General features: G+C 48.0%; 3 protein-coding genes across 5 annotated transcripts; all 3 read left to right on the forward strand.

Annotated features, from left to right (window-relative positions):
• Positions 1 to 103: 103 nt before the first annotated feature.
• LOC9634733 (SPX and EXS domain-containing protein 3) lies at positions 104 to 2,280 on the forward strand. The gene is made up of 12 exons (XM_024671908.1): positions 104 to 266; positions 320 to 486; positions 540 to 632; positions 699 to 815; positions 870 to 965; positions 1,089 to 1,202; positions 1,256 to 1,309; positions 1,367 to 1,414; positions 1,464 to 1,602; positions 1,654 to 1,819; positions 1,868 to 1,937; positions 1,997 to 2,280. Exons 1-12 carry the CDS (start codon positions 212 to 214, stop codon positions 2,240 to 2,242), a joined length of 1,365 nt encoding a protein of 454 aa, XP_024527676.1. The 5' UTR covers positions 104 to 211; the 3' UTR covers positions 2,243 to 2,280.
• Positions 2,281 to 2,290: 10 nt separating this feature from the next.
• On the forward strand, positions 2,291 to 3,589 carry LOC112345364. Its single transcript, XM_024671912.1, has 8 exons — positions 2,291 to 2,437; positions 2,566 to 2,587; positions 2,655 to 2,711; positions 2,787 to 2,868; positions 2,933 to 3,028; positions 3,088 to 3,212; positions 3,300 to 3,318; positions 3,389 to 3,589. The coding sequence occupies exons 1-8, from the start codon at positions 2,338 to 2,340 to the stop codon at positions 3,479 to 3,481; spliced, it is 594 nt and encodes a 197-aa protein (XP_024527680.1). The 5' UTR covers positions 2,291 to 2,337; the 3' UTR covers positions 3,482 to 3,589.
• Positions 3,590 to 3,595: 6 nt separating this feature from the next.
• On the forward strand, positions 3,596 to 5,361 carry LOC9634734. 3 transcript variants are annotated; one of them, XM_024671911.1, is made up of 3 exons: positions 3,606 to 3,681; positions 3,745 to 3,879; positions 3,922 to 5,361. In XM_024671911.1, the coding sequence occupies exon 3, from the start codon at positions 4,122 to 4,124 to the stop codon at positions 5,244 to 5,246; it is 1,125 nt and encodes a 374-aa protein (XP_024527679.1). In that variant the 5' UTR covers positions 3,606 to 3,681; positions 3,745 to 3,879; positions 3,922 to 4,121; the 3' UTR covers positions 5,247 to 5,361. The 3 variants fall into 3 exon arrangements, with proteins under 3 accessions (XP_024527678.1, XP_024527679.1, XP_024527677.1); XM_024671909.1 differs by having other exon boundaries at positions 3,947 to 5,361; XM_024671910.1 differs by having other exon boundaries at positions 3,596 to 3,681; positions 3,763 to 5,361.
• The last annotated feature ends 13,684 nt before the right edge of the window (positions 5,362 to 19,045 follow it).

Raw genomic sequence — 19,045 nt, forward strand, 5'->3', positions numbered from 1 at the left:
AAAATGTCCACGTACACGTAGTTGACGTTTGAATCCGACGGTTGATACTAAGCCTCGTGGCTTGTATTTGTTCGTCCGATCCCAGTGAGGCCGTGAGGGCTAGGGTTGATCCAAGATGCGCTGATTCTTGAATTGGGCATCGCGATCGGGCGGCGCCGGGTAGAATGCGGGAGCTGCCGCCGGTGGCGAGAACCCTTGATGAGCGTAGCTGATGCCGATGAGCAGCCCTCTCCACTCGCGCAGCAGATCGAATTTGCTTGATCCCGGTATGTTATTCAATACTCGAGAGCGACAGCTCTTAAATTTTTCTGCTTCCCAGATAGAGGAGGAGCTCCAGAAGCCATGAATTTGCTTGAAGATTCTCCGCCAGCGACTGTGGAGCCCCTAAAATTGAAGCCGGCAACTTCTTCTTCTGGTTATCTCCGAGGTTGGCTTCCTCGCTCGCCAATCTATTTTCTCATCGCATGGGCGATCGTGTGTGTAAAGGTATTCTTTCGCATTTGGTTCCATCTGTGTTTTTCTAGCTCGGTGCTATCTAGATCGCCAAAGATTCCATCGAGAAAATGGATACAACACTGAGGGGTAGTTTCTTCTACGAAGCATTTTTGTACTACAATCCATTAGTTATGGTGGTATGTCTCAACTATTTTTCTATTGCTCATTCGAGATGCAAGCAAGCTTTTTTCTTGTCTTTGCAGGCTATGATGGTGTGGTTGTGGGGAGTAAATCTCTGGGCATTTCTACATTATCGTGTGAATTATAGCAAGATCTTTGATCTTGATCAGAACCATTTAACGCACAAACATATATGGAAGGTAGTAAGTAGTGTTCTTTCTTATTTTTCCTCCTCTTAATTCTCGTCAATGCAGGTTGCCTCTTGGATGACCATTGTCATCTCGACCAGCATGACAACTTATCTGTATCTTTATTCCAACGGGGAAGCGAACTACGCTGCATCGCAGCCAGTGTATAATCCACACTTTTCCCCACTCTTGCTGCTTGTTGATGATGGTGTGCTTTGCTGAAATGATTCTATTCATTGTTTGCTATTGCTTCCTTTTTCCCTCTAACAGCTTCGTTTCTCACAGGCCATTCTTTACATCGGCCTGCCGCTCGTGTTAATTCTACCTTTTGATGTCCTTTATCGTTCATCGCGATTCTTCTTTCTTGGTACGTTATTGAGACTTTCGCTACCGCTGCAGGTTCGTTGAAAATCTAACTCGCTGTGCCTGAACTAATGGTTTTGTTACGCCAGCCTATCACCTTTGCAGATTTTTTTGTAGCAGACGTGCTTACCTCTATGTCCAAGGTTCGCCCGCCGCGAGTAGAGTAACAAAGAAATGGATTTGAGATGTTTCTTTTGCAGGTGCTATCGGACATTGAGCGGTCGCTGTGCAGGATGTATCATCGTCAGGTATGCCGTGTTGCTTTCTCCTGTTTCTTGTGTAACGCTCTTTTATCAGGCTGCTTTTGAGGCAGAGGAGTTATGCGGGAGTCACTCCATATGGATACCTTGCATTCTCGCGCTTCCTTACTTGTTCCGATTCGCGCAGTGTCTGAGGCAGTATACGGACACGAAAGAGCGATCTTGTCTTTTCAACGGTATGTCCTGACCTCTTTTCTTGTGATTGATCTCGTGTAATTCCCTCGCAGCTTTGAAGTATTCGACAGCCTTCCCCGTGGTTTTCCTGTCCGCGCTCAAGTATCACGTACTTCCCGAGTACTGGGAAGGTGTCTATCGCCCACTCTGGTTACTTTCTAGCGTGGTTAATTCTTTCTACTCGTTCTACTGGGATATCAGCCGAGACTGGGACTTCAGGTAACTTGCCAATTCTCTCCGTCCTCTCTCTCACTGTTTTCGTCGCAGCCTCTTCTCCGGTATCTCCAGGACCAAAAACTTGGGACTCAGGGCTCACCTCGTCTACAATCCTCGATGGGTGAGTGAATGAAGCATTAACCCGAGTGTCTCTAAACACAACCGGTGACTTCCCACCAGGTGTACTACTGGGCGATTGGAAGCAACTTACTCCTTCGCTGTGCTTGGACTTACAAGCTCTCGGCGCATCTTCGCCACAACTACTTGACGGTGTTCACATTCTCGGGGCTGGAGATGCTGCGGCGGTTCCAGTGGATTTTTTTCCGGGTGGAGAACGAGCACAACCGGATGCTGTTACGTACTTCCTCGTCGCCAGAGACCGAAATGGGCCTTTTAGCCACCGATGACGAAGAACACGTTGTTTAAAGGGCCTGTGTTAACGAATTCTTTTTGGTTTAAACTTCTATACCCTAGGCGGTGTCTTCGTGATTAGCGAGGGTGGGGAATAGCGAGGGCGGGGAATGGCGTCTTCCAAGAACATGGATGCGCTGAATGCGAGGAAGCAGCTGCCGAATGTATGGCAGGCGCCGCTGATGAGCACTCCAGCCAGAGATCCGCTGTGTAAGCTCCTAGAATCAGCTCGTTGTGTGTGTGGCATTGCTAGATCTTCGAGAATTCAGCCTTCTCGACTAGGCTAGGGATTTACTCTTGAGATCCAGTGGACTGACTCGTTTGATCACCTCGCGCAGTTTGTTTCTACAGCATCTTCTGGTAAGGATCCATGTCGCGAAAATATTTCGCTTCCTCTTTGTTTGACTGTGTGTGATTCGTTTTGCAGCCCCTTTTGTGCCGCGTACCAGCTGCGTGGAAGATCTTTGCACAATGACTGGTCACGGTTAGTGTTTTTTCCCCTTCTTCTTCTTCTTCCCCTCTTCCGCTGGGAGAAAACTCTGACGGAATGGTTCTGTAGCTATCAATGTTGCGGCGGAGGCCTGCCATGCAGCGGCCGTTGTGGAGAGCCCAAATGTCCTCGCTTCTGTGCTGCCACTGAAGTAAGTCTTTTAGAAGTTTCATGATCTTAAAAACTTTCCAATGTTTTTGTCCTTTTTTTCCCAGGCCGTGCTTTGCTTTCCAATGTCTGTCACTGCAACAAGGTTTATGATACAGGACTCCTTGGGGATCCAAAACACCAAGTGTGACAACTGCATCATTGTAAGTTTTCCAGTGTCAAAAGATCTCAACACTTGACACCATCAAATCTCTACTTCCAGGCGACGATGTGGTTTCTCCAGTACCTCAACTGTATCTGCTGGCTGGTTGCAACTTTTACTAATGTGCCATTCATTGACGACGCAGCTCTCGTTGTCGACAGAGTTGCGGATATTGCCTACTGCAGGTAAAGATTTGTCACACTTGTCGCTCTGTCATCGAGGACTGACGTTGTCGTGCTCCTCAACTTTTGTTACTTTGTTTTTTCTCGCAGTGTGTGCGCGTGCATGCAGGTGAGTCACTCCAAAGAAAAATTCCTTCCAACATCATCACTGAGCTAATCTTTTGTGTTTTATATTGCAGACACAGCATAAAGTGGAGCTTGATGTTCGCGATGGATTAAAGCCCGCCGTATCGCGCACGCCTCCAGCAATGCAGGAGATGTCGCGAAAATAGCTAGTAACCGGCTGCTGGTATTCTCTCTCTTTCGGTTTCGCTGGCCAGGGTACTAGCTAGTTTCCTTTCATTGTACTCATGATTCATTGAAATACGTTTTCCACAGCACACGTTTCTCGCAAACCAAGACAGGTACCGAAAACTCGGGCTTCATCTTTTCACGAGAAGCTCGCGAGCGAGAAACGAAGAAAAATCGAGAGGTAAGTGTCAGGTCCCTGCTGTGATCGATCGAGATCTAAAAACCGACTGGAAGAACTCTCCAGAGATTTTTTTGCTAACAGATTCCATTCAAGTGAGTCCGTGCAGTGGTTCGAAGAAACCGACGCATCGTCCAACGGGGAAGAGAAAGTAAACGAAGCATCGCTTTCTTTCTTTTCTTTGGAAGATCCTCCATTACGGTACATTTGTGAGATGGAATTTTGGTTAAGATATGGTGGCAGTGGTGGTGGTGTCTCTCTTTTGCAGGGAAAGCGTGGGGTAATGGTGGATCCCAGGACTCGAACGCCACACCCGCCCTGGACGATAGCGTAGTATCACTGGCTAGGAAGCTAAGAGTGGGGCTCTCAGTTCGTAGGATCGATCTCTTTTCTTTTTCACCTCCTCGTTCTTTCATTTTCTAGCGCGACGAGGAAGAACGGCAATGAGGAAGCACCAGTTTGCGAGCGCTCCCAGCAGCTACTGCAGCAATTTGGTGGTGATGCTCTTCGCGCTGATCGTGGCCTTCACGCTCGGATTTCTAGCGTCTCCAATTGTGAGAACTTCTCCTAGCTCGCCTCCTCCTCTCCAATCTTCATCATTCCCTTCCTCGTCGCCCTCTTCGTCTTCTTCCTCCTCCGCTGCATTGACCGCGTGCTCGTCTTCATCGCCGTCGATCCAAGAGAAGAAGGAAGCGAATCTGGGCGACAACGTGGCGAATATCCAGCCCCAATCCGACGATGGATTCGTGAGCCACGTCAGATCGCTGCCGGACGACCTCCTCCGCTTCCACTACGACTGCCAAGCGGCGCCGTCGCGGGGCCGAGACGCCGCCTCCGCTCGAGCGGCCGTCATTGACGAGGTGTTTGACGGCACGTCGCCCTTCACGGCCTTCCCGCCCCCCCACATTGCCCGCCTCCTCAAGCCCCACAAGATCAAAGGCTGGGGCTCAGATCACCCCGTGTTTGCGCGCCTCGTCCAGGAAATCCGCCCCAAAATCGTGGTGGAGCTCGGATCCTTCCTGGGCGCGTCGGCGATCCACCTCGCCAAGCTCATCCGCGAGCAGCAGCAAGGCGGCAGTGATTTCGTGATCTTCTGCCTGGATGATTTCCGGGGCTGGCCAGGGTTTCGCAAGGTCTTCACGGACATCCGGCAGGAGCACGGCAATGTCATGCTCTTCAACCAATTCTTGCAAAATGTGGCCTTCTCCAACGCCAGCGACAACATTGTGCCGGTGCCATTCTCCACCAACACGGGGCTCTACAAGCTGTGCGAGCTGGGCATCTCGGCGGATCTGATTGAGGTGGATGCCGGGCACGATTTCCACTCGGCGTGGACGGACATCAATCTCGCGTGGTCGCTCATGCGGCCCGACGGCAAATCCATCATGTTTGGGCACGATTACTTTAATGGAGCTGACTACCACGGCGTGCGCAGGGCGGTGGATCTCTTTGGGCGTCTCAAGGGGCTGCGGGTGGAGCCGGATGGGCAGCACTGGATCTACAGGAAGTTTGATGGGAAGAAGCCCAAGGGGAAGAAGAAGAGGGGAAAGGAGGAATTGCCCCTTTGAAAAGTAGCAATATACTTGCTTGTTTTTCAAAGTAAAACTATTAGATTAAAATAATTATATCTTATAAACATACTTACACTTTATCATAAATATTTATTTTATCTAACTTTGATTATGTTCCTGGTAAACTCAAAAGCACATCCCTAAGTCTAGGGTGTTCCTAATTTCTCCCATTCAAGGATATTTTAATTATATATCCTTAAAATATTTCAATTGATTAAAATATTAAAAAACAAATAGGAATTATTTTAAAATATTGAAATTGGAATTAAAATAATATATAATTTTTATTTTTATTAGGTTTTTAGGAGCTTGTTGGGAGATGACAAAACTAATAATGAAATATTAAAACAATGGAGAAGAAAATATGAATTTGTGTTAAACACTCTTGCTCTCAAAACTAATTTAAGCCAATCCTTAATTAATCCAAATTAGGTAGTAGTAGCCATGACAAATACATAAATAACACCTTAAACTGGTAAAAAATATAGAGAGATAGCAAATACATAAATAATTAATGTGGTGTTAAGTGGATATTGCTATTGGAAATTTACAACTAACTCAAAAACATGAGCATGATGAAATAAAAGTTTCAAAATATAATCACTAAAGGAATACTCAACCCAATCTATCAAATAATAAAATATGTTTAATTATATGACAATGAAATGTAATTGCATGTTGTCCACATATGTTATAACACTTTCACAATAAGGCATTTTAGTGTCTCCAAAACATTAGAATTAATTAAATAATAGTTTTGATGATTTTATATATGTAAGTATATTGAAAACTTTATACATACTTGTGATATGTGTTAATAAACTAAAATGTTATAACATAAAATTCTCTAACCCTTTCTTCTTGCTCTAGACTTTGTAAATTTAATTTTATAAATTTGTTTATTAATTTTTCACCTTCTTGAATATTTGATAGTTTCTGATATTAGTACTTTAAATTAACCTCAAAGTCCTACTCATTAATAATAGTGGTGGAGACTCTAGAAAATCAAAAAAAGTCTAAAAAAAAATAATTTATATAGTGAGTTGTGTTAAAAGAATAGTGATTTTAGAGAAACATTAAATGAACTGTTTATAAAAATTTGTAAAGGAAAGGTGTGAGGGCCAAGTGTACAACTACGATGCCGTATACTAATATTAACGTAGTGGGATTTTGGTAGCTGTCGGATTGGTTTCAATCTGGACCACTTGCTCTTATATATAAGCTAGGGTTTTTGGGTTAATTGATATGCACATTTCTATTTTCCCTTTCCATATTCCAGACACTCACATTGGTGGAGATGAAGAGCACCTTTGATTGTTCCTAAGGAATGCTTGGATTTGGGATTTTGATTTAGATTTAGCTTTTGCATTGTCTAGATTTAGCTTTTTTCATTTCCTTTCTTTTGTTCTTTCTTTTCAGGGTTTTGGTTTAGATCTAGCTTTTTGCGTTGTTTAGATTTACCATTTCCTTCTAGCTTTTTGTCATTTCTCTTCTTTTGCTCTTTCTTTTTCGTTCATCTTCATAGCAGATCAGCAATCTCCTCCTTTGACTCTAGAGTAGCAGTTGGTACAATTGCTTGATGCTATGCACTTGCAATTAAACAACCAAACTCAGTTGATGGCGGCGTTCATGGCACATGGTACAACTCCTCTTACTCTTGGTGCCAATCCTCGCGTTCGGCCAGAGTTCTTTCGTGGGAATCTTGGGGATGATGTGTACCATTGGTTTGATCACTTCACGGTGATTGCCACATATCATTCTTGGGATGATACTTGACGTTTACATGAGTTCCCCACATGTCTCCAAGGGATGGCATTGTAGTGGTACAATGGATTGAGCATAGCCACTCGTGGCGATTGGAGTGTTCTTTCGGATGTCTTCAAATGCGCCTTCGGACATGCCGACGATTGTTATGATGCCTTCAAACAATTGCATCGTCTTCGCCAAGGGCCATCTGAGTCAGTGATGCAATTTGGCGTTCGTTTCCGAAGTCTTTTGCTTCGTGCGGAGCCCAATATGTCGGAGCGGATCAAGCTAGGAATGTTGTGGCCAGCACTTCGTCAAGATCTTGTCGGACTTGTGCATGCATGTAAGCCACAAATTTTTCCTTTCCCATTTGCCAGCTTACCTCGTATATCCGTTCGACACTGCCTTGGCTTTTGCTAAGTTCCCTTGCCAAGGTTCTCGCCTATGGTACCAACTCCTACTTGGTCCTACTTGGTTTCAGCTACTCACTGCACAAGCAATGGAGCGTTAGCCATCCATCCACGGATTCCCAATCTCTCCCAATCCCCCTCCCCGAGTTAGACTGGACTTAAGGTTCGGCTACACTCCCCGCAAGCACAAGCAGCCAAGCACACCAAGCTTCCAGGTTCCTAACATCCTTTGGTACCACAAGACTTAATCATGGGACCCTCTAAATCCCAAGTCTTGAGTGCAACACTTGCTTCGGGACGCCGGGGCGAAACACCGTGTCCTAGCGGCCTGGTATGGGTACCTCTACCCCCCCACTTCCATCCCGAAGGAAGGCCCAAGCCCCTAGGAAGGGCGAGGACCAATGAGCCGCATGGTACTCAAGTGGGGCACCACTCCACATGAGCCGGGAGCACCGCAATCGGTTTCCCTTTCGGGAGTGGGAGCTGCTCTTGAGCACTTCCTTGGATGGCCCCTCCGGCACCAGCCAAGTCCATGCTCACTCCCACCTAAGGCCCCTCGGTCCCAGTCTCAACCTCAAGTCGGTTTGGGAGCCCCACTGGAGAGTCCCTTCAAAACTGGTTCCTGGACCTCACTCTCCCTACTATACTTTTGGAACCCCCTGCAGCCCCCTCCCCCTGGGAGACGCACGCTTTGGGCTTTCACCCCTTGACCCGTATTAGTATTTGAACTTAGTCTCTGGCTCAATCTCGGACTTGATTTCGGATCCGACTTTGGATTCGGTCTCGGACTCGATCTCGGACTCGATCTCGGACCCGACCTCAGACCCGACCTCGGACTCGACCTCGGACTCGGTCTCGGACCCGATTTCGGATCTCGGACTCCGTCTCAAACTCGGTCTCGAACTCGGTCCTCGAGTCAGCCTCAGACTCGATTCCGGACTCTATCTCGAACTCGGTCTCCGAGTCGGTCTTGGACTCGATCTTCGACTTGGTCCTATCTAATGAACTCTTTGTCATTTTGTCATGCTTTTGGGGTTCCTTTAGCCTACGACACCTCGGCGAGTTGGTTCCTTACAATGCACTTGCTCCTGCCACTCTTGATGATGCTCTTCGCTTGACACAACGTTATGAGACGTCGCCTCTTCCACTTCTTGCTACACGTCCTTCAGCTCCATTTCCTATGAGTGATGGTCCTGTTCCCATGGAGGTTGATGCTGCTGTGTCGCGAATGTGACTTCGGGTATCGAAAGATACTTGTCGACTAGTCCTTACGGGCACTCTTTCCTTACTGCCATGACGGCAGGAGGTCGGTACCGTTGGTTCCCTTTATTGGCCCCTCTTGTCCAAGTGTTAGTAAACTGGATTTAGCATCTGTACTTGGCCAGATGAGCATAAGGAAGGAATTCCTAAGTGTCTATTTAGCCAAGCATATTTGGCCTGGCTTGTTAGTTCTCTTTTGCTCTGTCTTGCACTGGTTTGGCAAGAACCCTCGCATATTAAGACTAGTCCCTCAATATCGCCGGATGATAGCTTACCGTGTCTGCCAAACACCCTTGCTATCACGCCCTTTGTGTTGGTCTCATTTCGGTCCCAAATGTTATTTATGGAAAGTGTCTAGATTAGCTCATTTGGCATATCTACGGAATGTAGAGATCGGCCTAAACACAATGGTGTTCGTCCCATGTCCAAATTCACAATTTAAGGACATTCCATATTTAGTAAGTTTCGGACTTGTCCCAGAGACTAACTCCTGGTACTAAGGGAGGCTTGGGGTGAAAGCCCAAAGCATGTGTCCTTCAGGGGGGGAGGGCTGTGGGGGGTTCCAAATGTATAGTAGGGATAGTGGTTGGAATGCATGTCCAACCACCTGAGACATTAGTTTGGCTTCCGCTGGGCTGTGTCGCTCCTTGTTCTGCGTCCGGCTTGAGTTTAAGCCCAAGCTCCACGCTGCTCTAGTCGGTGGAGTACCCTCCTTCTCGTGTTAGGCCACCGGTATGCCAAAATTGTGCCAGACTCCGTTTGACACCATTTTGCGTGCAGGTGCTGGATACGGGGAGTTGGTGCTCTTGGGATTGTACCGGACCCTCGTTTCGTAGCGCAACGGGCTTGGAGTTCGGCTCCAAATTCAGGTGCGCTACATTTGGTATCAGAGGGATTGTCTCAGCAACTCCTATCCAACTTTTGTCTGATTTTCTGACTCAAGTTGCATACGTAGAGACTTTTCTAGTAGATCCGAAGCGACCTGTGTAGGATTAGTTGGATTGCATCATTCGGTAAGAATGTTGTATGCATGTTCAGTTACTGATAGAGGCATGCATGCAGCTAGCGGGATGGTGAAATGGAACCGTGCTGATGACGTTGAAACCTCTAGATGGGCGAATCGAGAGGAGGAAACTCCTACTAGAGGTGCTACGGAAGAGGCAGAGGCTGAGTCAGAAGAGGAAGAGCCAGATGCTGCGGCGCTGCAGTGTACGGCTCAAGAAGTCGAGATCGAGAATTTGTGAAAGGAGATTCGCAAATTGAAGAAGGAGAACAAGAAGAGGAAGAAAGAGGTTGAGGCAGCTAAACCAGCTAAGCCTAAGCAACCAGACTCCTCTTCGAGTTCTGAGGACGATGAAGTTCTGCAGCCGCCCCCGGTTGCACGAGTTTCAAAGTTCAAGCCCCCGAAACCACCCAACTTCAGAGGCATGCGGGACAATCAGGTTTTGGGGAAAACTATTTCATAGCGGCAGACGTAGATAATTGTACGAAAGTTGCGTGTGCGCAATCCTTTCTCACCGATCATGCCAAAACTTGATAGTCCCACATGCCTCTGAAGTTGGGTGGTTTCGGGGGCCAAGTGTACGGCTACGATGCCGTATACTAATATTAGCGTAGTGGGATTTTAGTAGCCGTCGGATTGGTTTCAATCCGGACCACTCGCTCCTGTATATAAGCTAGGGTTTTTGGGCTAATTGATATGCACATTTCTGTATTCTCTTTCCATATTCCATGCACTCACATTGGTGGAGGTGAGGGGCACCTTTGATTGTCCCTGGGGAGTGCTTGGATTTAGGATTTCGGTTTAGATCTAGCTTTTGCATTGTCTAGATCTAGCTTTTTCCATTTCCTTTCTTTTGGTCTTTCCTTTCAAGATTTTTGTTTAGATCTAGCTTTTTGCATTGTCTAGATTTACCATTTCTTTCCAGCTTTTTGTCATTTCTCTTCTTTTGCTCTTTCTTTTTCATTCATCTTCATGGCCGATCCGCAATCTCCTCCTTTGACTCTAGAGCAGTAGTTGGTTCAATTGCTTGACGCTATGCGCTTGCAATTGAACAACCAAACTAAGTTGATGGTGGCATTCACGGCACATGGTACAACTCCTCTTACTCTTGGTGCCAATCCTCGTGTTCGGCCGGAGTTCTTTCGTGGGAATCTTGGGGATGATGTGTACCATTGGCTCGATCACTTCACGGGATGATGCTTGACGTTTGCATGAGTTCCCCATATGTCTCCAAGGGACGGCATTGCAGTGGTACAATGGATTGAGCGCAGCCACTTGTGGCGATTGGAGTGTTCTTCCGGACGTCTTCAAACACGCCTTCGGACACGCCAAGGATTGTGATGATGCCTTCCAACAATTGCATCGTCTTCGCCAAGGGCCATCTGAGTTGGTGATGCAATTTGGCGTTCGTTTCCGAAGTCTTTTGCTTCGTGCGGAGCCAAATATGTCGGAGCGGATCAAGCTAGGAATGTTGTGGCCAGCACTTCGTCAAGATCTTGTCGGACTTGTACATGCACTTGCTCCTGCCACTCTTGACGATGCTCTTTGCTTGGCACAACGTTATGAGACGTCGCCTCTTCCACTTCTTGCTACACGTCCTTCAGCTCCACTTCGTATGAGTGATGGTCCTGTTCCCATGGAGGTTGATGCTGCTCCTACTCGAGTCCAAGGACAAGGGCAAGGACATGGTTGTGGCCGTGATGTTCGTTGCTGGGCGTTGATGAAGTTGGTCATATTTATCGGCGTTGTCGGCGCTTTCCGGATTGGCGACCTCCATTTCCTGGGTGGAGACTTTGGCGTCAGCAACGTCCCGTTGGTGCTGCTGCGGTGAAAGGTTTGGATACCGACATGCATTCCGGAAACGAGGAATCACGCGAGTAATGGAGGGACCTTGCGCGAATAAGTTAGTGACTCCTCCATCTTTCTTTCGAGAGTATCATCAAGGGGTTCACTTGGCACGGGTTCATCCAGTGTTTACTTTCCAAGCTCGTTTTTATAACAAGAGGTCTCCTATTCTTCTCTCCATGTTGGTTGATACAGGTTCGAGTTTATTTTCTATTGCTCAACCTGTTTCCACACATTGTCGTCTACACTTGCATTGTGCGGCGGATCCAGTTTTCATTCTTTATGGCAACGGCCGTACACATGCATGTGCACGAGATGAGGCGGACCTGGTTGTGCGTGTGGGCGATCTCGAGCTTGAGTTGCAGTCGTTGCGGGTGGTGCCGAGTCAAGCTTTTGACCTCATTCTTGGTATGGATTGGTTGCAGCGCAATCATGCCAAGTGTGACTTTGAGGCTTCTCCCCCTTGTCTCATACTTCCTTATGTTTCATCCATTCCTCTCACTTCCGTACCTCTTCGTCCCTCTACTTGTACCTCTGCTTCCATTACTTTTGTTCCCCCACTATTTCCTCTTGTGTTTCTATCTTGTTCTGCTCTTCCCTTTTCCGATCCCTCCGATGATCTTTGTGTTGCAGCTGTTGACTAGCTCATGAAGGAGTATTCTGATCTCTTTGACTTTGACCTATCGTCTGGGGCCAAGATTGCCACATGTCATCCCATTCCAACCGGGGATGCTCGTCCAATCAAGGTTCCTGTTCATCATCGGTCACCCAAGGAGATCAAGATTTTACGTGCCAATGTCAAGGAGATGTTAGAGAAGGGTGTTATTCGGAAGTCGCGGAGTCCTTGGGCATGTGAACCTCATCTTGTGACGAAGCCTGATGGGAGTATTCGTTTCTGCATCGACTATTATCCATTAAATGAAGTGACGATCTCGGATGTGTACCCTCTTCCTCACACTGCTGATCTCTTGGATCGTCTGGGGCGAAGTTGTTGGTTCACCAAGCTAGATCTTGCTTCTGGGTATTGGCAAGTACCGATGGCCAAAGAAGATATTCCTAAGACTGCTTTTTGTACACCATTTGGTTTGTACGAGTTCTTGGTGATGCCGTTTGGTTTGAACAATGCTCCAGCAACTTTTCAGCGGATGATGGACGAGGTTCTTTGCAATATGCCGGAGTTGACGGCTAACTTCATTAATGATGTCTTGATCCACTCGGAGGGGACGTGGGAGGAGCACATTCGTGATGTTTGTAAAGTGTTGGATCGGCTACGCGACGTTGGTTTAAAGCTGAAGCGGTCAAAGTGTGTGTTTGGGTCCAAAGACACAACTTATCTTGGGTACTGTATTTCTCGTGAGGGTTTGCAAGTTGATCCTGACAAACTTGTGGGTGTTCTAAAGTTCCCTACTCCAAACTATGTGAATGATGTGCAGCGCTTTTTGGGTAAGGTGCAGTATCTCGGTCGTTTTGTGGATCATCTTTCCGATCGCACTACACCATAGCGAGCGTTGCTGAAGTCATCAACGTCATCTTTCATCTGGTCTCCGGATTGTGAGCGGGCGTTCGTGAATCTCAAAGAGCTATTGACGACTCCTCCGGTTTTGGCATATCCTGATTACACTCGAAATTTTATTTTGCGCGTGGATGCTTTTGACATTGGTCTTGGAGGTGTGTTGATGCAAGAAAGCTCGAGTGTGCCTGGTCAGCACCATCCCATTGCATACATAAGCCTTACATTACAACCAGCGGAGATGAACTACTCCACGACGGAGAAGGAATGTTTAGCAGCAGTCTGGGGTTTCGAGAAACTTCATGCATATCTACATGGTTCTCGGACGTTACTTGAAGGTGACCATGCTGCTGTTATTTCATTATTGATGCGGAAAAACCTGGTTGGTTGTACGGCTCGATGGGCTTTAAAGCTTCAGATATATGATTTCGATGTTGTTCATCGCCTAGAGAGTTCTATGGCTGATGCTGATGCCCTTTTTCGAGCTCCTCTTCCTTCTCCACTCATTTCTCATGTTTCTGACGAACCTGTTGTTCCAGCATCTGTGGATTTTCTAGATGAGGATTCTGTGACGTCAGCGGTTGTTGTCCTTGACGTTCAGTGTCCATAGGGCGCAGAACAAGATCTACCTTCTCTTGATGAGGTTCGCGAGGCTCAAAAGATTGAGCCATGGATTCGAAGGCTTCGAGATGGGTTTGAGAATCCTGCATCACTTGCTGATGACTTGCCTTTCCGGCATTTACATTCTCAATATCGCTTTGAAGATGGCCTTCTTTATTTTGTGGGGACGGATTCTGATGATCATTTACGGCTGGTGGTGCCTTTGGTATTTATTCCACGGTTTCTCCATGCCTACCATGATTTTCCTGTTCTAGGTGGGCAAATGGGACACCGTCGTGTCACCGAGAAGTTGCGCAGGTCTTTCTATTGGTCAGAGATGCGACGTCAAACGTCAAACGTCAAACGTATCGAAAAATACTTGTCAACCAGTCCTTATGGGCACTCTTTCCTTACTGCCATGACGGGAGGAGGTCGGTATTGCTAGTTCCCTTTATTGGCCCCTCTTGTCTAAGTGTTAATAAACTGGATTTAGCATCTGTACTTGGCCGGATGAGCATAAGGAAGGAATTCCTAAGTGTCTATTTAGCCAAGCATACTTGGCCCGGCTTGTTAGTTCTCTTTTGCTCTGTCTTGCATTGGCTTGGCAAGAACCCTCGCGTATTGAGACTAGTCCCTCAATATCGCCGGATGATAGCTTACCGTGTCTGCCAAACACCCTTGCTATCACGCCCTTTGTGTTGGTCTCATTTCGGTCCTAAATGCTATTTATGGAAAGTGTCTAGATTAGCTCATTTGGAGATCGGCCTAAACACAATGGTGTTCATCCCGTGTCCAAATTCGCAATCTAAGGACATTCCATATTTAGTAAGTTTCGGACTTGTCCCAGAGACTAACTCCTGGTACTAAAGGAGGCTTGGGGTGAAAGCCCAAAGCGTGTGTCCCTCAAGGGGGAAGGGGGGGGGGGGGATGTGGGGGGTTCCAAATGTATAGTAGGGATAGTGGTTGGAATGTATGTCCAACCACTTGAGACATTAGTTTGGCTTCCGCTGGGCTGTGTCGCTCCTTGTTCTGCGTCCAGCTTGGGTTTAAGCCCAATCTCCACACTGCTCTAGTTGGTGGAGTACCTTCCTTCTTGCGTTAGGCCACCGGTATGCCAAAATTGTGCCAGACTCCATCTGACACCATTTTGTGTGCAGGTGCTGGATACGGGGAGCTGGTGCTTGTGGGATTGTACCGGACCTTCGTTTTGTAGCGCAACGGGCTTGGAGTTAGGCTCCAAATTCAGGTGCGCTACATGCTGCTACTCGAGTCCAAGGACAAGGGCGAGGAGGTGGTCATGGCCGTGATGTTCGTTGCTGGGCGTGTGATGAAGTTGGTCATACTTATCGGCATTGTCAGTGCTTTCCGGATTGGCGACCTCCATTTCCTGGGTGGAGACCTTGGCGTCAGCAACATCCCGTTGGTGCTGCTGCGGTTGAAGGTTTGGATACCGAGGTGCATCTGAGAAACAAGGAGTCGCGTGAGTAGTGGAGGGACCTTACATGAATAAGTTAGTGACCCCTCCATCTTTCTTTCGGGAGTATCATCAAGGGGTTCACTTACCACCGGTTCATCTAGTGTTTACTTTCCAAGCTCGTTTTTATAACAAGAGGTCTCCTATTCTTCTCTCCGTATTGGTTGATACAGGTTCGAGTTTATCTTCTATTGCTCGACCTGTTGCCACACGTTGCCGTCTACACTTGCGTCGTGCGGTGGATCTAGTTTTCATTCTTTATGGCAACGGCCGTACACATGCATGTACACGAGATGAGGTGGACTTGGTTGTGCGTGTGGGCGATCTTGAGCTTGAGTTGCAGTCGTTGCAGGTGGTGCCGAGTCAAGCTTTTGACCTCATTCTTGGTATGGATTGGTTGCAGCGCAATCATGCCAAGTGTGACTTTGAGGCTTCTCCCCCTTGTCTCATACTTCCTTATGTTTTATCCATTCCTCTCACTTCCGTACCTCTTCGTCCCTCTACTTCTACCTCTACTTCCATTACTTTTGTTCCCCCACTATTTCCTCTTGTGTTTCTATCTTGTTTTGCTCTTCCCTTTTCCGATCCCTCCGATGATCTTTGTGTTGCAGCTGTTGACTAGCTCATGAAGGAGTATTCTAATCTCTTTGAATTTGACCTATCGTCTGAGGCCAAGATTGCCAGACGTCATCCCATTCCAACCGGGGATGCTCGTCCAATCAAGGTTCCTGTTCGTCGTCGGTCACCCAAGGAGATCAAGATTTTACGTGCCAACGTCAAGGAGATGTTGGAGAAGGGTGTTATTCGGAAGTCGCGGAGTCCTTGGGCATGTGAACCTCATCTTGTGGCGAAGCCTGATTATCCGTCCGACACTGCCTTGGCTTTTCCTAAGTTCCCTCGCCAAGGTTCTCGCCTATGGTACCAACTCCTACTTGGTCCTACTTGGTTTCAGCTACTCACTGCACGAGCAACGGAGCATTAGCCATCCATCCACGGATTCCCAATCTTTGCCAATCCCCCTCCCCGGGTTAGACTAGACTTAAGGTTCAGCTACACTCCCCGCAAGCACAAGCAGCGAAGCACACTAAGCTTCCAGGTTCCTAACATCCCTTGGTACCACAAGACTTGATCATGGGACCCTCTAAATCCCAAGTCTTGAGTGCAACACTTGCTTCGGGACACTGGGGCGAAACACCGTGGTCTAGCGGCCGGGTATGGGTACCTCTACCCCCCCACTTCCATCCCGAAGGAAGGCCCAAGCCCCTAGGAAGGGCGAGGACCAATGAGCCGCATGGTACTCAAGTGGGGCACCACTCCACATGAGCCGGGAGCACCGCAATTGGTTTCCCTTTCGGGAGTGGGAGCTGCTCTTTAGCACTTCCTTGGATGGCCCCTCCGGCACCAACCAAGTCCATACTCACTCCCACCTAAGGCCTCTCGGTCACAGTCTCAACCTCAAGTCGGTTTGGAAGCCCCACTGGAGAGTCCCTTCAAAACTGGTTCCTGGACCTCACTCTCCCTACTATACTTTTAGAACCCCCTACAGCCCCCCCCCCCCCGGGAGACGCATGCTTTGGGCTTTCACCCCTTGACCCGTATTAGTATTTGAACTTAGTCTCTGGCTCGATCTCGGACTTGATTTCGCATCCAATTTCGGATTCGGTCTCGGACTCGATCTCGGACCCGATCTCAGACCCGACCTCGAACTCGACCTCGGACTCGGTCTCGGTCTCGGACCCGATTTCGGATCTCGGACTCTGTCTCGAACTCGGTCCCCGAGTTGGCCTCGGACTCGATTTCGGACTCTATCTCAAACTCGGTCTCCGAGTCGGTCTTGGACTCGATCTTCGACTTGGTCCCATCCGATAAACTCTTTGTCATTTTGGTCATGCTTTCGGGGTTCCTTTAGCCTATAACACCTCGGCGAGTTGGTTCCTTACAGCTCCACCACCCATAGAAGAAGTTCGATGCCCACATCGAACGTCTTTCTTTTGATCCTACGACTTGTTGACCATGTCTCCGGGGGCATCCCCCCACTTAGCAGTGTGCCTAAGTTAGCTTCCCCGACCAAGAGCCCATGACAATGGAATATAGGTGTCCCTATACTCCTCACCTCACCACGCACTAGTATGGGGTCGGGACTTGAACCCAGCCTTGCTTTACTAGGGGGTTGGGACTCGAACCCAACCTCCGTAGAATATATCTACGGATTCGACATCCCCGTAGGGAGTCGGGTGTAGCTCCCTACGCCTAGTCGACTTAGCTAACCCATGCTAATTAGCTTACCTTCGGTGCGCCTTCGGGTCCCAACATATGCCATTGCTCAACTTCACAAATTGATACTTTAATTGAACTTTGCATAAGTACATAGAGTTCTGCCTTGCAAAAATTCCTCCACTAGATCTCGCGCGTTCGCTAGGTTCTCCTCCGGTTCCCATGTTGCTTCGCAGTGTGGAAATCTTTTCCACTTCACATGGAACTCTCTCACCTCGCGTCCTTTTCGCTTGCTCTTGCGCGCATTGAGGATGGCCTCGACTTTGTATTCCTCTTCCCCTTGGATAACCTCAGGTAAAGGTCTTACTTGGTCCTTGCAAAGCGGATCCTCAAAATACGGGTTGAGTAAGTTCACGTGAAACATGGGATGCATCTTCCCCATCTCTCGAGGAAGTTGGAGTCGGTAAGCCACTTTACTGATTCGAGCCTCAATCTCGTAAGGCCCCGCGAACCTGCTTAACGAACTCAAGATCAATTCTTTTACAGGAATACATGCATTTTTACCTTTGGGTCAACTTCCGGCTGATCCCACTTGGTAGCCTGAGGTTCTTGGTGTTCAGCCACACCTTCTCCCCAGCTTGGAACTCTACATCCCGGCGCTTCTAGTTTGCGTACTTAGTTTGCCTTTGTTGAGCTCGTTCCAAGGAATCCCTCACTAGATTCCAAATGTTGAGTCTTTCCGCTGTGAAGGCCTCCACTACGGGTAACTCTCCATGATACTCGGCCACGCCGAGTTCCACAGGACCTTCAATAGCTCGCCCATTGATGACTTCCCATGGACTCACCCCGATACTCGAATGTGGTGAGTTGTTATAACACATTTCCGCAAGTCCCAAATGACTTACCCAATCGGTCTGGTCTCCCGATACATAGCATCGCAAATAATCCTCCAACTGCTTATTCACCCTTTCCGTTTGTCCGTCTGTCAAGAAGTGTTAGTGCCACTAAACTTGACTTAATACCCCATACCTGTCTGTGGGTGATAGGCTGTGCTGAATTTCAACTTGGTGCGATACTGTTCCAGGAGAGTCCTCCAGAACCTACTAGTGAGGATCTTATCTCGATCTAAGATGATCTCTTTCGGCCTTCCCCGCAGTTGAACCACTTGTTCAAAGAACAGCTTCGCCACACCTTCCGCATCCACTTCCGTTGTGGTGGGTATGAAATGTGCCATTTTCGAAAATCAGTCCACCACCACGAATATCGCATCAAACCCCTTGCTTGGGGGAAGTCCCGTGATGAAGTCCATCGTAAGACATTTCCACGGACGATCTGGAATTGGGATGCTTTGCAACAAGCCCCCACTAGCCTTAGTCACGGCTTTGACCTGCTGACATGTTGGACATGTCTTTACATAGTCTTGGACGTCCTTAGCCATATCTGGCCAATGGTACTTCCTCTTGAGTAAGCCCATCGTCTTGGGCACTCTGCCGTGTCCCGCAAGAAGTCCGTCATGACACTCTTCTAAGGCTACCTTCCTTAGTTCCCCTTCTGGAACATACACCCTCGTTTGCTTGTAATAGATGAGTCCGTTGCGTTCTGCATAGCCCGTTTTCTCTTCCGTTGGCAGCTCACCTCTTTGGTGAGCTTCCCGTGCCTCTAGATTCCTCAGCAACACTTCTTGTGCTAGACCATCGTTCTCATATGCTGTCTGCACATCATCCCAGAAGGTTG

Source organism: Selaginella moellendorffii, unplaced genomic scaffold, assembly GCF_000143415.4.
Source record: "Selaginella moellendorffii unplaced genomic scaffold, v1.0 SELMOscaffold_8, whole genome shotgun sequence".
Classification (NCBI taxonomy): domain Eukaryota; kingdom Viridiplantae; phylum Streptophyta; class Lycopodiopsida; order Selaginellales; family Selaginellaceae; genus Selaginella; species Selaginella moellendorffii.